The 14,406-nt window shown below is 39.4% G+C and overlaps 3 protein-coding genes across 3 annotated transcripts; 2 read left to right on the top strand and 1 right to left on the bottom strand.

Moving 5' to 3' along the window:
* The first annotated feature begins 467 nt into the window (after nt 1–467).
* Nucleotides 468–5,169, top strand: bbs5 (Bardet-Biedl syndrome 5). Its single transcript, XM_023403518.2, has 12 exons — nt 468–631; nt 867–949; nt 1,029–1,094; nt 1,441–1,490; nt 1,837–1,964; nt 2,065–2,200; nt 2,743–2,838; nt 3,337–3,399; nt 3,533–3,667; nt 3,909–3,992; nt 4,239–4,262; nt 4,342–5,169. The coding sequence occupies exons 1-12, from the start codon at nt 570–572 to the stop codon at nt 4,441–4,443; spliced, it is 1,029 nt and encodes a 342-aa protein (XP_023259286.1). The 5' UTR covers nt 468–569; the 3' UTR covers nt 4,444–5,169.
* Nucleotides 5,170–5,334: 165 nt separating this feature from the next.
* klhl41a (kelch-like family member 41a) lies at nt 5,335–8,194 on the top strand. Its single transcript, XM_023403517.2, has 6 exons — nt 5,335–6,518; nt 6,613–6,770; nt 6,882–6,989; nt 7,087–7,272; nt 7,614–7,760; nt 7,908–8,194. Exons 1-6 carry the CDS (start codon nt 5,433–5,435, stop codon nt 8,017–8,019), a joined length of 1,797 nt encoding a protein of 598 aa, XP_023259285.1. The 5' UTR covers nt 5,335–5,432; the 3' UTR covers nt 8,020–8,194.
* A 486-nt stretch (nt 8,195–8,680) lies between these two features.
* On the bottom strand, nt 8,681–14,031 carry fastkd1 (FAST kinase domains 1). The gene is made up of 15 exons (XM_023403516.2): nt 13,736–14,031; nt 13,095–13,598; nt 12,932–13,000; nt 12,334–12,459; nt 11,860–12,258; nt 11,647–11,757; nt 11,070–11,201; nt 10,494–10,980; nt 10,291–10,405; nt 10,077–10,205; nt 9,798–9,929; nt 9,592–9,705; nt 9,333–9,477; nt 9,125–9,239; nt 8,681–9,009 (listed from the first exon to the last, which is right to left on the bottom strand). The coding sequence occupies exons 2-15, from the start codon at nt 13,427–13,429 to the stop codon at nt 8,914–8,916; spliced, it is 2,505 nt and encodes an 834-aa protein (XP_023259284.1). The 5' UTR covers nt 13,430–13,598; nt 13,736–14,031; the 3' UTR covers nt 8,681–8,913.
* Nucleotides 14,032–14,406: the final 375 nt, after the last annotated feature.

Below are 14,406 nucleotides of genomic sequence, written 5' to 3'. Positions count from 1 at the left end.
CACTTCAGGGCATTCCTCTCCACAGTCACGATGGAGAAGGCAACTTATTTTATTTTTAATTTTATAGAGCACTATTATTTGATAGACAGATGTTTCTCACAGCAACTGCCAAAAAAAAACTTATGGCTACCAGAAACAGGGAAAATTTGGAGAGATTATTGCCCAAGTGTACAAAAATGTAGCCTACCGAAACTGAAATTGAATATTACTAACCGCCAGGAGTCGTAAAACAGAAATAATAAGGTACATCACAATAACATCGCAATTCAGACGAACACAAGTTAAACAAAACAAAAAAAGATTAAAGAAATTAATTCGCTATTTTCGTTTTGCAAGGTTATTCTTGATAGTTTTTAGTAATAAAACCTCTGGTAAAAAAACAAATAAAACAAAAACTTACGAGGTCCAAACTACTTTATGTCCCTTTGGCTTGCCGTCTGTTGCCACGGTGATTGTGACGCCAGGCTTCTTCAGATTAGCCAGCATCGTAGAAATTTAGCTAGCAGCTAAACCAACAGCAGTTTAATTAACGCTACCAAAGTAACCAGTGAGAGTGATAACCTGTGGCCATGGCATCTGTTTTAGATGCTCTCTGGGAAGACAGAGACGTTAGATTCGACATAACAGCGCAGTAAGTTAACGCTGAATTAGTTTGGGATTATTTTCCTATCATATAAACTGGTTAGCTCAGATACGCTACATGACCTGTTGCTAATATCTGGCTGTGATGTTTTCCCGATAATTGTGTTTAACTTTGTATTCTGTCCTGGAAAAAAAAACGTTTTATGTTTGTGTAATGTTGTATTCGTCTTGGTGCAGAGATGTGGTAGATCACTGTCACTCAATCAATGTGACGCTGTTAACAGGCAGATGAAAACTCGTCCAGGAGAGGTGTTGATAGACTGTCTGGACTCCATAGAAGACACGAAAGGAAACAACGGAGATAGAGGTAGCTGTTATGGAAGTTCACACTATCTGGATATCTTGTGTGTGGCTGGTCAGATTGTTAATAACTGACTTTTTTGCAGGACGACTGTTGGTAACAAATCTGAGGATCATTTGGCATTCTCTGGCCCTGCCAAGAGTCAATTTGTGTGAGTACACCTGCATGGTTGAATCCATTTCTGTACTTTGATTCTGCCACCATTAACTGATTATTTCTGTCCACTCTTGGAAGTGCATGGCATTAAATGACTTTGGTAAATGATATTAATTGACATCCTTAAGGGATTAAACCTGCTTTTATTGTAGGTTTAATTGCTTTCTTGTGAAACCTCAATTTTGACTGTGGTTTCTGTCTTAAAGACTTTACTTTGAGTGCCCACAATAGCCACTGCATGCCAACAAAAACAGAGTGTAGAGATGACTACAAGAAGGTAAGTGTGAAACTATGTAAAAAAAAATACAGTTAATCTAAATACAAATCTGTTATTTTTTCAGCTGTGGGTTACAACTCAATAATTAACATCACAACAAGGACAGCTAACTCAGTAAGTGAAACCCTGTTTTATTTCTACTTCTCCAACTATTGAATATTTTGTTATTAAATATTTTTTGTAATATTATTTAAATTACACAGTTTTTGTCCATAATCAATTTACTTTACATATTATAGGCACTTTTTAAATGGACAATTTTGATTACCTCAAGGTTTGTGTTTGTCTTTTTATTCAAGTAAGTCATTCTAAAGAGGAAATATGTTTCAATCTATGCAAGAACAAAGCAAATAATAGCAACTTTGGTTCAACATGCTATAACTTGTTGTAATTAATATATGAAGAAGTCATAATAAAATGGATAAAAATGCTTATTCAGGAATTTCATGTTCTTTTCCAGAAATTGAGAGGTCAAACTGAAGCACTCTACATCTTGACGAAGTCCAACAACACAAGATTTGAGTTCATTTTCACAAATGTGGTTCCAGGAAGTCCACGGCTCTTTACTTCTGTCATTGCTGTACACAGGTAAAACAATGCTGAGGGAATCTTCAATTCTCTGCTTATGTTGTACACAAAATGTTTGGCCTAATACAGTAAATATTTTACATATTTTTTTTTGTTGCAGGGCCTATGAGACATCTAAAATGTACAGGGACCTCAAACTGCGAGCTGCTCTCATTCAAAATAAGCAGCTGAGGCTTTTGCCCCGGGAACAAGTGTATGATAAAATTAATGGAGTGTGGAATTTATCCAGTGATCAGGTACTGGCGTTCTTTATGAAATGTGTCTGTTGAGATGAATTTCAGCATTTCCAAGTTTACAAAATGTACAGATCTACATGTACAGATAAAACCAGACCTAGCTCTACATACATACAAGTACATGGAGCTTAACAGAAGGATGTAAACAGATACTGTATATTGAAAAGTGCAAATGTATTGAGGCATGTGTACTTTCATTTGTCATTGTAATGACCAGTGAAAACGTAACAAGTAAAACAATGTAACAACAAAACTAATTTTAAACCTCATTATATTTTCTTATTTGCTGAAATGTATTGATGAAAAGTCACTAACAGTTAACAGCATATAAATGTGTGAAATTTAGATTAGCCAGCTGCAGTGGATTAATGAAATGTAAATACAGTATCTACTGTTTGCCTCTTACACATCCATTCATTGGTTCCGATTCTTAAGAAGTCCACATCCAGTACGTGGAGTCAGCAAGGTTGAAGGATAAATTGTTTGCAGTGTGAGTAACTGGGTTACATTGACTCCATGGTTGTTTGTTGTCTTTCTTTTAGGGCAATCTTGGGACTTTCTTTATCACAAATGTTCGGATTGTGTGGCATGCCAATATGAATGAGAGCTTCAATGTCAGCATTCCTTACCTCCAGATTGTAAGTATAATACACAATTAACAATAAAGATCTTATCTTCAGACTTTCATCTTGACTTAACTAAATGGGCAAAATGAGCTTAAAATGCAGTGTTACAAATTTGCCTTTTAGATTGGTTCTAATAAACAGCATTCTGGTTTTTACACATACTTTTAAGTCACTCAGTGGCTTTTACTTTTACTTTTATTTTTTATTTGTGGCTCAAAATGTTTTAAACTAGTCTTAATGGCAACAAACAGAGGTCCCAGATACTGTAATCTAGACATTAGAAGTATTCACAATTTGGGCTTGTTCCCAAAATTTGTATGTACCATCTCCATTTTCATGTTTTAACAAACATACACACCATCTGTTACACACTCAGGTGTGGCTGTAACAGTTTTTAAAATTGAGGTACTTTCACTACACTCACAGATACCACTGCATCCTTGCACACAAGCTTCTACTAATTATCTTGTGTCTTTTGTTTGTTTGTTTTTTAATCCTTTTCCCCCAAAGTGGTCTATCAGAATAAGAGACTCAAAGTTTGGCTTGGCTTTGGTGATAGAGAGTTCACGTCAGGTAACCTGTTTTTCTCTGCAGTTTGAGTCCCATTCACCTGAACTGATTACAATATAATGATTAAATACTAATACGCCTTTCAATGATTTGTTTGCTGGTAATCTAGAAATATACTGTGCCTTTTCGGTTTTAGAGTGGTGGCTATGTGCTTGGATTTAAAATTGACCCTGTGGATAAGCTTCAGGACGCACTTAAGGAAATCAACTCATTGCATAAGGTGTACTCTGCAAACCCTATCTTTGGAGTGGACTATGAAATGGAAGAAAAGGTAGGAATATCAGAATTCTATTAAAATGCCTAACCCTGAACACCTCATTAGTATAACTAATGAGTAAAACTGTAAACAAACCAACTTTAAAATGGTGTAAAATGTAATACTGTCATTTTAACAGCTGATTTCTTCCACCTATGTTCCCATTAATGTTTTGAATACTTCACTGTAGGTGGCCTTTCCACCAGTTCAGTTGATCCTGTTGTCATAGCGCTGTTTGTCCTAACAATGATTGCAGCCCCAGCCACTGGAAGAACTCACAGTGGAACAACCTCCTGATGATGTGGAAATTGAGCCCGATGAGCAGACTGATGCTTTCACCGTGAGTATTTCCGTTGGCCACCGTTACACTCATCTGGGTGTCAGTGGCTTAGTTTTCAGACTCTCAGAATAGCTGTTAGCTAATGCCTTTCAGCATAATGAACAACCATGAATTTATGTTGGCTAGTGATTATGTTTGTCAGAGTAGTTCTCATCTGATAACAATACTCTGTTATTACAGACAGTGACTACCCCAGTTAGTTTGATTAAATGTGCTAATTACTTGTTTATGTTTCCTTGCTTCCAGGCGTACTTTGCTGATGGCAATAAGGTAAATTCTCACAGCTAGTGATTACAATTATAAAAATATGTTGCACAGTATGTGAAACTTGTTTATTGTCGTTCCAAAGCAACAAGACCGTGAGCCAGTGTTCTCTGAGGAGCTGGGCCTCGCCATTGAGAAGCTAAAGGATGGCTTCACGCTTAATGGACTGTGGGAAGTCATGGGCTGAAGTAATGTACATTTATATAGTGTAATTATCCAGGAAATAATTGATGTATTTATAGCTCAGGTTAAAAGTTGTACAGCTTCCGCATACATACTTTTCATAATAAGAAAACACTATATTGCATGTGTGACAGATTAATTGTGGGATAATTTATATGGAAAGTATATTTTCTTCCAGTGGATAGAATGTGAAATATAATGCAGTTTGTATTGTTAAAAGTTAATAAATAAATGTATTTAAATAGATATTGGAGAGCATATTTTTTAAAACAATTTCAATGTGTAGATATCTCATACATACATTGTAATTCATTTGCATGGGGAAATAACCCAATGATCTAAGGCTAAATAAAAAGAAAACTGTACAAGGTGCTAAAGTATGTTAAAAATGTTAAAAGAGGACAAACGGTCACCTCTTGTGGCAGCAGCTGTTCACTTACCCTGTCTGGTGGTTAGGTAATTCCCCTTTGGATGTACTCACACAAATACTGAATCACACACTGTAGGGAAATAGTCATTACTATCAGTGAATTATGACTCACTCCACACATAGATGTTACTAGAATATACACCATCGTAGTACTGTTACCACATACAGCAGAGCAAATGGTCCTGCCATTGTGGTAAGTGTTTTGTGTTTTCATTATGTACTTTGATGCATTTCTTGTAAGAATGTATTTTCACTGTATTAGATAGACAGGAGTAAATAAAATGAAAAGATCAGAGGTTATTTTTGTGTGGCTGTACAACAATGTTGTTACTAATCACCGGGGTGACAAGGCCGTCACATTTGTTTCTACTCTGTGACAGCTGTGTGAGCTCACCGATTTGGCCAACCAGAATTCTTCATAGATGGGGTGGTTGGCTATATTTAGAGGGACACAGTTATATTGAAGTGGCTTCAGACCTGACTGCCTATAGTTCTCTGTCTTCACCAGCTGGGACAGTCGGTCAAAAACTGCTTCACCTTCATTCACTTCCTGTCCTAAAAGAATGGATCCCCAAAGCTTGAAGGAAGATCTCCGTCTTTTTCAGAGCACTTTGCTGCAGGATGGACTCAAAGAGCTTCTGAATGAGAATAAGTTAATTGACTGTATCCTAAAGGTTGGAGACAGAAGCATCCCCTGCCATCGGCTCATTCTGGCAGCATGTAGTCCTTATTTCCGGGAGCTTTACTTCTCAGAGGATGGCAAGGAAGCGGACAAAACTGAGGTTGTTCTGGAGAATCTGGACCCCAAAATTTTGGAGGTGATTGTGAATTACATGTACTCAGCAGAGATCGACATCAACGACGATAATGTGCAGGATATTTTGTCTGTTGCCAATCGCTTCCAGATCCCCTCAGTGTTCACAGTTTGTGTGAATTACCTGCAGAAGAAGCTGTCGAAGAAAAACTGTCTTGCCATCTACAGGCTGGGACTGATGCTGAACTGCGCCAGACTGGCAATCGCAGCCCGAGATTACATTGCAGATAGGTTTGAGACCATAGTCAAGGATGAGGATTTTTTAGAGCTTGCTCCACCTGAACTCTTTGCTATTATTGGAGCAGATGCGCTGAATGTAGAAAAAGAGGAGATGGTGTTTGAATTACTCATGAGGTGGATCAGGAAAGACAAAGAGAAGCGCGTAAAATCCTTAGAGGAGGCCTTCGACTGTATTCGCTTCCGTTTGCTCCCTGAGAAGTACTTCAAGGAGAAAGTAGAGAAAGATGACCTCATCAAAGCTGATCCTGAGCTTGTCAAGAAACTCAAAGTCATCAAGGACGCCTTTGCAGGGAAGCTGCCCGAGAAGAAAAAGGGACAAGGTGGTGAAGAAGGAGAGGAGGGCAAGTTGCCTGGCTACCTAAATGATGAGCGCAGATATGGCATGTATGCCAAAGACATGCTATTGATGATCAATGACACTGCTGCTGTGGCCTATGACGGCAAGGAGAACGAATGTTTTCTCGCTGGGATGGCTGAGCAGATCCCCCGAAACCATGTCAGTCTGATATCAAAGAAGAACAATCTGTATGTGTTGGGAGGACTCTTTGTTGATGAAGAGGACAAAGAAAACCCACTGCAATGTTACCTCTACCAGGTAGGAAAAACCTTTGTCTACTTTGCATTAACATTACATCCCAGAAAATTAATTTCCTCACTTTATTTAAATTGTTTTTTACTGTGCCTCTCAGTTGGACAGCCTTGCTGCTGAATGGATTGCTCTGCCACCGATGCCCTCCCCCCGGTGTCTCTTTGCTATGGGGGAATCTGAAAACTTCATCTTTGCTGTAGCAGGAAAAGATTTACAGTCCGACGAGTCACATGACACTGTTATGTGCTATGACACTGAGTAAGTTCAACACATCAACCCTCTGGATGTTAATTCAATGGGTTCTTATTGAGAATATTTATGTGGATTCACTGTTGAACATATTCTCTGTCACTTTATCTGCCCCTGAAGGAAAATGAAGTGGACTGAGACAAAAAAGTTGCCCTTGAAAATCCACGGCCACTGTGTGGTCTCTGAGAACGGGCTGGTGTACTGTATTGGAGGAAAAACAGATGACAAGTAAGACTGCGACACCAGAACATATAATATAAAGTCAAAATATGATTTTCACAGTACGTTAACCCTTCTTGTGAATCATTTTGTCTCGCTGGTATAGTAAAACAATCAACAAGATGTTTGCATACAACCACAAGAGGTCAGAGTGGAAGGAGGTGGCTTCCATGAAGACACCCAGGTCGATGTTTGGAGCAGTCATCCACAACGGGAAGATCATTGTGGCTGGAGGAGTCAATGAAGAAGGCCTCATAGGTGCATGTGAGGCCTATGACTTTGGAACCAACAAGTATGTGCTTTTATTGTTACAATCAGTATAGACCCTTTAAACTGACAAAGTGTCTATTGTTTTTACCATATTTGGAATCACAAATGTGTTCGGATGTCATAATTTATGTTTTTTGTTGTCACTCTTCCATGTTGATAGCATATGTCACACTGCAAAACAAATACTAGACTGTGTTATTATAATGTTTTCATTTTCAAATATAACATTCAAATCAGAATAATCCATGAAATGTTGCAGTTGCTTAGAGAAAGAGTCAAGGAACTGTTGCTGAGAATTTTAAGGACCAGAGAAAAAACCCATAGAGATATCACATTAATCCAGCTGAGCGCACCTTGTTGCAGGTGGTCACCCTTCACAGAGTTTCCCCAGGAGAGGAGTTCAGTCAACCTGGTCAGCTGTGGAGGGCTGCTGTACACTGTAGGAGGCTTCGCCATGGTGGAGAATGAGAATAAAGAGTGTGCACCCAGTGAAATCATTGACATTTGGCAGTAAGTGTTGATTTTGTTGCATTATACAGTATATTTTATACGTTGTGGCAAATAACATGATTTTTTGTGATTTTCTTTTACAATGAAAACTCTCCTTTCACTCTCTCAACTGTCTAATACAGTAACATGTTTTAACTTCCTTACCAGGTATGAAGATGACAAGAAGCAGTGGAGTGGTATGATCAGAGAGATGCGTTACGCTGCTGGAGCCACCTGTGTGTCCATGCGTCTCAACACAGCCAGAATGCCCAAACTGTAACGACGGTTCGGGGACATTCAGTCTACTGCTGCAGAAGTGCTTTATGTACACGCTCTTATTTAGAGGTTCATTGTTGTCATTTATCATTTTAACATATCAGCCACGTCCCCTTTGCCTGTACTGAGTTTTTGTTTTAATAAAAATGTATCATGATTTAACATGATCAACAATTTCATACAGTGAACAATCATTTTTATTTGGACCAGAAATTGTTGTTTTTTCAGATCTTACTCTTACACATACGACTTATTACAGCCAACAGGTAATATTTTGCATAGAAATAAATATTTTATTAAATCTAGAAATGTTCTACCATTCAGCTACAATATGTAGTTTTAAATTTAAAATATCATTACCCACAGCTCATAAAAATATTCAAGTACTATACCAAGGACCTGAGGCCCTGTGCATATGCCCGACGGACTTCAACTTCACCGATTGCAGTTGTTATACAAGAAAAATAACTAGTCAGATATCTGCTGGTGTTCATGTGGAAAAGCTCTTAAATCAGTAGAAAGACTGAATTTGTGAATTTGTATACCATACCAAGAGAACAGACCTATGAGCTGTATATAAACAGTAACTTACACCTTGACTCCAGGTGATGGACCTCTTATTTGGGTGCAAACCTATTATTGTTAGATATGTACAAAACAGAAAATGATGCTTTAGATTTTATTTAAAAAAAAAAAAATGAATACAAAAGCACATTACATACAATCTTACTTCACATGAATGAGGTAGATTCATGTCAATTTTAGGCTCTATGACAAAAAAATAAGGAGCACTTGAATCTTTGCACTCAGTCACTCACTGCCAAGAATTTCTTTAAAACCAGGCTGAAAGCTCAGTGTCCAATGTAACATTTCCTTTCTCATTCAATAAATAATGCCTTCAAGAAGAAAGCTCTCTAAATATTTTCTTCTTTAGATATTCCTTCCAGGCATCCTGTGTTGAAAGCTCCATAGAGTTCCATTCATAATGAGGGATCTGTGACAAAAAAAAAACAAAAACATTTCACTGTCAGTGTGAGACATTTATTAAGATTCAGTACAAGACATGTACAGTGCTGCAAGCCATGTTAACTTCAGTTGTGTCTTCTTACCTGAACAACGCGATATCCCAGAATTTCAAGGTGTCTTTTTCTCATCAAGGCTTCACCTTTCATATGATGAGAATTCTTACAGAAGCACTTTGAATCGAGGAAGTCCACAGCAACTCTGGGTGATAAGTAAAAACAAAATGTCAAATATATTTCATTTCTGAGTGGTCTTATTAATCATCTTCAGGCTGTGTTCTGTTTGTGTCTGTACCGCTGAGCTCCAGGTGGCAGCTCATCCATGATGTTTTCCGTTGAGCTCGTCCCCCAGTGAACCTTCCCTCTGTCTGAGATCTGCAGTGTGCTCGGAGTGCTGTAAGGCAGCGGCTGTAGGTGTGTGTCCAGTATGCATTCAAAGTCTGAAAGTACAAAAAAATGTCCACATTACACTTCTATCATACAAATATTCGCTCCTTTTCCCATTCACTTCTATTGAGGCCCACACGAAGGATGAATTCAATCCTACTACTCACCTACGGTGTAAAAATATGGAGTAAAAACTGCTGCTCGGACACAGTTAATGCCACCTAGAACTTCACCCAGCATTTTGTGGATTTGCTGCTGCACAGAACTGACAACGCCATTCCCTGAAAAAAAATAAACAATTTTACAGACACTGAATGGTATGAATTGATTTAATTCAAACTTCTACCCCATCAAGACCTGAAGACCTCATTACCTTTCTTTTGCAGCTGCTGGCAGTAGCGCTCATGAAACCACGGCACCTGGAACTCAGGACACTCAAGACACACGGCGCGATTGAGCTCCATGAGGCGCAGTCTGGTCCGCATGTTGAGGGCATCGGGTAGGGCTGTAAGAAGCAATGTGAACAGTTACATTAGTCCTATTCAACAAGTGTGAAGTGCTTATATCTCAAGATGAATATTCTGCCACACATACAGGAGGACATTTTTTTATTTCTTTATATATATATAATTCACACCATAAAGGCACATACTTTCTAGTTGGGCATCCAGTTTTCCCAGAAAGTCGATACTGAAGATTTCTCTGACCAGTTCTTCAGGAAAACAGTCAGCCACAGCCAAGGAGTATGCCAGGAGAACTAGCAGATGGGGGTCAAAGGAGCCTACAAGCACATGTAGAGATGTTATGCATTAGTGTGATCTTAAAATAAATTAAAAAACAAGTCTATAAAATGACTATTCACTTACTGATATGAGGAGTAAAGCGCTGAATACAAGCATCATACAACTCGTCCGCTTGTGCAGGATCATAATTCAGGACAGAAAAGGGCAGCAGGGTGGCATATGTTGCCGAGTAGTGAATCTTCAAAATTAAAAAAGGACAGGAAAAGTACAGTTAATATATAATTAGTTATTCCAGACTTAGCATGCTGTGTTGTCTCCTAAAGCACCTTGTCGATGTCTTTAATAGCCACACTGGCGATTCGGTCCATCAGAGGAGGGCAGAGGTGATTCATCCGGGTTAAGAAGAGGGACAACTCTGGCACATTGGTCCAGTTTATTTGGTCCATCATCCTCTGCAGCATGACCATTGTCTCTTCGAGCAACATTTCTTCAAACCACTCCCCTGAAACGTACCTGAGCTCCTCAAGCACCAAGTCCAGCCGGTCGGCCGTTTGTAGCCTCTCGTGCCCGCAGCGGTTCAGAGTCTGCAGCAGACGGACGTACTTGCTGGGAGTGTTGTGGCGGTAGGACGGATCGTTCCGCACCCACTTGGCAATGGCAAAGGAAATGGTGTTGAGGTCATTGAGATTGCACTGCGTCACCACCGCCTCTACCCGTGAGGTCACAGCCTCATCGAGCCGTGGGCAGGGCAGCATGGACAGAACACGGGTCAGCATGGTCACCTCGTAGGGGAAGACGCTGTGCTGCAAAAAGCTGCAAGACAAAGTGTAATCAGTCTATATCTTAGTCTATATAATCAATATGTGGAGCAAAATGGCTCCTTAGCTCAAATTAACACTTACTTGACCAAAATGTTTCTTAGTTTGGTGAAGAGTTCAGGGTTCTGGTATTGGAACAGATAAAGGGCTTGGGTGATTCTGGCCACCTCCACCGGTTTATACACATGAAGGTTCCTCTGGATTACTGATGCAATTCTGGAAAGTAGTTTAGTAATGATTACATTTTACAAAATATTCAACAGACTTTTTTTTCTATCTGATAATGATACATCAATGGATTTTTGTTCTTTTTAAATAAAATTTTGTCAACCAGTATTTCCAATGTCAGGAATGAATTTTCAGTCTCAACTTTTAAGACAACACGGGTGAAAAGTCCTTTAAGTCCTGAGAAACATTGAAATATGAACCTCTCCAATTACATGACAACAGGACAGCTGCGTCTGCTGAGGGAGATTGTGTGAGGCTCCTTAATGGTCCTGTATCCAATGATAAATTAACTTTCAATCCTCTACCTCTAAAATGGCAATTCTGTACTGTCATTTTCCTGTTACTTTTCAGCTGACAAATATGGCAATGCTAATATATCTGCAATAAGTTGGTATATTGGCTCTGCTGCTATATGGCAGAGATGTGAACTCACTTGTTCAGTAAGCTAAGGTTCCTGCTTTGAATCTCTTCTAGTGCTTCGGCTATAGCCAGAGCCTGGTGTGCACTGAGCTCATCCGCCAACAGGAAGGCAGTGTTCTCCAACCTGAGAGGAATTAAACCACAAAGTAGACCAGTGAGACTTGAGGACTGCTGTAAAGGGGTTAGATTTTTACTCATGTATTCCTCCACTAAAAATCATACAAACCCTTCTCTGATCTCCTGATTGGCCATGGGAGCCAGAGCAACAAACAGTTTAGTGAAGGAGAAAGGATCAGTGCTTGAATCAATCAGTTCTATCAGTCTTTGTTTAACAGCCAGCCTGAAGTCACAGTTGTTGAACTGCAGGGACTGATACAGCCCCATGATGATGCTGATATTCTCTGCGTCTAGCCTGGGAATGTTGCACAAGAGGATCTGGTTGCACTTCTCCAGCAAAGGCCGGTGGCTGTACTTGATGTTGCGTAGGAACTGCACCACTCTCCGAGGGTTGTTGTACTGTGAGGGATCCATGGTGTCAAGGAGAAGATCTGCTCTGTTAATGAAGGCATCCCGCAGCCGGGGAGACACCAGGGATGATGTGCTTATCATCAGTGTAGTTAGGACCCTGAGAAAACAACACAGCGGAGTAAATACACAATATGAGATGCTTAAATTTGATCACATTAGTATGACAACCAACCTGGCATCATCCATCGATGACAGCCTCTGATCCACAATACTTGTGATGCGGCCCATTAGAGGACTTTGTTGAAGGTGTTGATCACTTAGACAAATAGCAAACTTGGACAGGGAGGCCATTGGAAATCTGCAAAAATACACATTTGTGTAACATCTCATGAGTGTTGAAACAATTAGACAATTAATCAGAAATTAGACCACTAGACAATTAATAGACTACTGACAGAAAGATTAATAACAATTTTCATTCCGATTTATCTGCTCAGTCATTTATCAAGCAAAAATGCAAAACACTTGCTGGTTCCAGCTTCTACTGTGTGAAGATTGGCTGCTTTTCTCTATTATGTGTCATTGTAAATTACTATTTTGTGGTTTGGCACTGGTGGTTGGAACGACAGGACAGTTGACTGTGTCACTTTTGGTCTCTGAGAAATTATGAAGGACAATTTTCACTATTTTCTGACATCTTATAGACTAAACAATTACTCCATTGACTGAAGAAAATAATTGCTGGATTAATCAATGATGAAAATAACAGTTGAGCCCAAAATGTAATTACCTAAAGACAAACAAAAAAAAGAGAGAGAATGCAATCATACCTGTCTATTCTTAGCCATGCTTCTGAAACCAACTGTTGAACAAGAGAGTCATGTGGATCCACATTCAGCCTACAAGATGGACAATAATTCAGTAAATTGTCATTACAGTTTTATAATTCAGAAACACACTCTTCAAGGTGATGATGTCTGTATTTTAACGTACCTGAGGAAACTGTAAAGTATGTCCACCAACATAGAATCATCCATAAGAGCAATTTTGTTTTCAGCCAAAACCCGGAGAGTCAAGAACTGTGGGTGACTCTTGATGAGATCCACAGTCCTGAGTAGCTGAGGTTTGTCTCTCTGAAACTGCCACAGCATCCCCACAGCACAGCTGACATGGTTCACTGTGAGCTTGGCCTTGTTCTTGCCCACCACATCAAACACATGGTCTTCGGCCAAGCAAACCTGCAGCTGGTCCAAAACCTGGTCTCGGTTCACTGTCCCCCCATGAAGGAGCCTACGAAGGCAGGAATTCACACACCGGAGCCGAAACATAATCACAGACCTTGGCTCAGATTATGTATGAACTGAGGTCTTCATTGTAACAACACAGTGTCCACTATCCACTTCAATGTCAAAGTAACAAGCAGGTTCAGCCAACTGGTATTACATCCACCAAATAACAGTCTGGGGGCAGAGGGTGTTCATGCTACTTCAGGGACCTCTATCAAAAAACACAAACACAAAAACACACGTTATTTTTAACCTGTATCATAACTTATGACATTATACCTGGTTCTACTGCATTAAAAGACAAACATATGACATGTCAGTGAATGTAGATCAATGTGACATGCTGACCTCAAGTTCAGAGGGTTTTAGAAACAGCTCCGCTCACAGAAGTAATGCGACTTCCCTGTGGTGTACCATTAGACCGTGTGCTACCAGGAGCTCAGCTGAGTTTTCTAACGCGGTTTTCACGTGGTTGAAGAAACAGTCACTTAAAATGACTGAAATGACCAGACTACCCTTGCTAACCCTATTCTTAGGTAGATTTCTGCAGATTATAGAGATTTAAACATTATATGTCGTACAAAAATATAACAGTCATTAAATACGCTCATTCAAAGTCAAAATTACCTAGCATGTGTGCTACATTGTTTCACTTCCGTAGCCAGTGACATAACGACAGCAGACGATTTTCAAACCCTGGGTTTTGTCCTTCAGGCAGCAGCTCATTCACGTTGGGGCGTGAAAGCAACTTGGTCTGATGTGTTCAAAACAGTTTTTCTTACTGTAAATACCTTCTGATGTCCGTCTGTATAACTAAGAAAATATCGATTCTGTGAAGTCCCCTAGCACTATTTTGCAACCTCATTTCAATTTCTTTATTTTATTGGCATAAAATAACCAATATAATTTTCACAAAGTGACCGTATATTATGCTTTACTTAGGGAAAAAGAAAAAATCCTGAGCTGTAAGGGGGTTCAAATTCAAAGATTTTAAACAAAAACCAGCTATTAACGGTTTT

Source organism: Seriola lalandi, unplaced genomic scaffold (genome assembly GCF_002814215.2).
Source record: "Seriola lalandi dorsalis isolate HSWRI2012SDOR001 ecotype SW California unplaced genomic scaffold, Sedor1 jcf7180002054140, whole genome shotgun sequence".
NCBI lineage: Eukaryota > Metazoa > Chordata > Actinopteri > Carangiformes > Carangidae > Seriola > Seriola lalandi.
This window is presented reverse-complemented; position numbering and strand designations above follow the sequence as displayed.

What these genes read in the sequence shown, in the direction of transcription:
- fastkd1 (XM_023403516.2), bottom strand. Translation starts at nt 13,429, where the DNA reads ATGTTTCGGCTCCGGTGTGTGAATTCCTGCCTTCGTAGGCTCCTTCAT. An exon ending in AACCTTAGCTTACTGAACAA is followed by an intron (nt 11,202 to 11,646) that starts GTGAGTTCACAT and finishes ACTACTTTCCAG; the next exon opens with AATTGCATCAGTAATCCAGA. An exon ending in TGGGATATCGCGTTGTTCAG is followed by an intron (nt 9,010 to 9,124) that starts GTAAGAAGACAC and finishes TTTTTGTCACAG; the next exon opens with ATCCCTCATTATGAATGGAA.
- bbs5 (XM_023403518.2), top strand. Translation starts at nt 570, where the DNA reads ATGGCATCTGTTTTAGATGCTCTCTGGGAAGACAGAGACGTTAGATTC. An exon ending in AGATTCGACATAACAGCGCA is followed by an intron (nt 632 to 866) that starts GTAAGTTAACGC and finishes CGCTGTTAACAG; the next exon opens with GCAGATGAAAACTCGTCCAG. An exon ending in CCTGCCAAGAGTCAATTTGT is followed by an intron (nt 1,095 to 1,440) that starts GTGAGTACACCT and finishes TTATTTTTTCAG; the next exon opens with CTGTGGGTTACAACTCAATA.
- klhl41a (XM_023403517.2), top strand. Translation starts at nt 5,433, where the DNA reads ATGGATCCCCAAAGCTTGAAGGAAGATCTCCGTCTTTTTCAGAGCACT. An exon ending in TGCAATGTTACCTCTACCAG is followed by an intron (nt 6,519 to 6,612) that starts GTAGGAAAAACC and finishes TGTGCCTCTCAG; the next exon opens with TTGGACAGCCTTGCTGCTGA. An exon ending in GGAGGAAAAACAGATGACAA is followed by an intron (nt 6,990 to 7,086) that starts GTAAGACTGCGA and finishes TCGCTGGTATAG; the next exon opens with TAAAACAATCAACAAGATGT.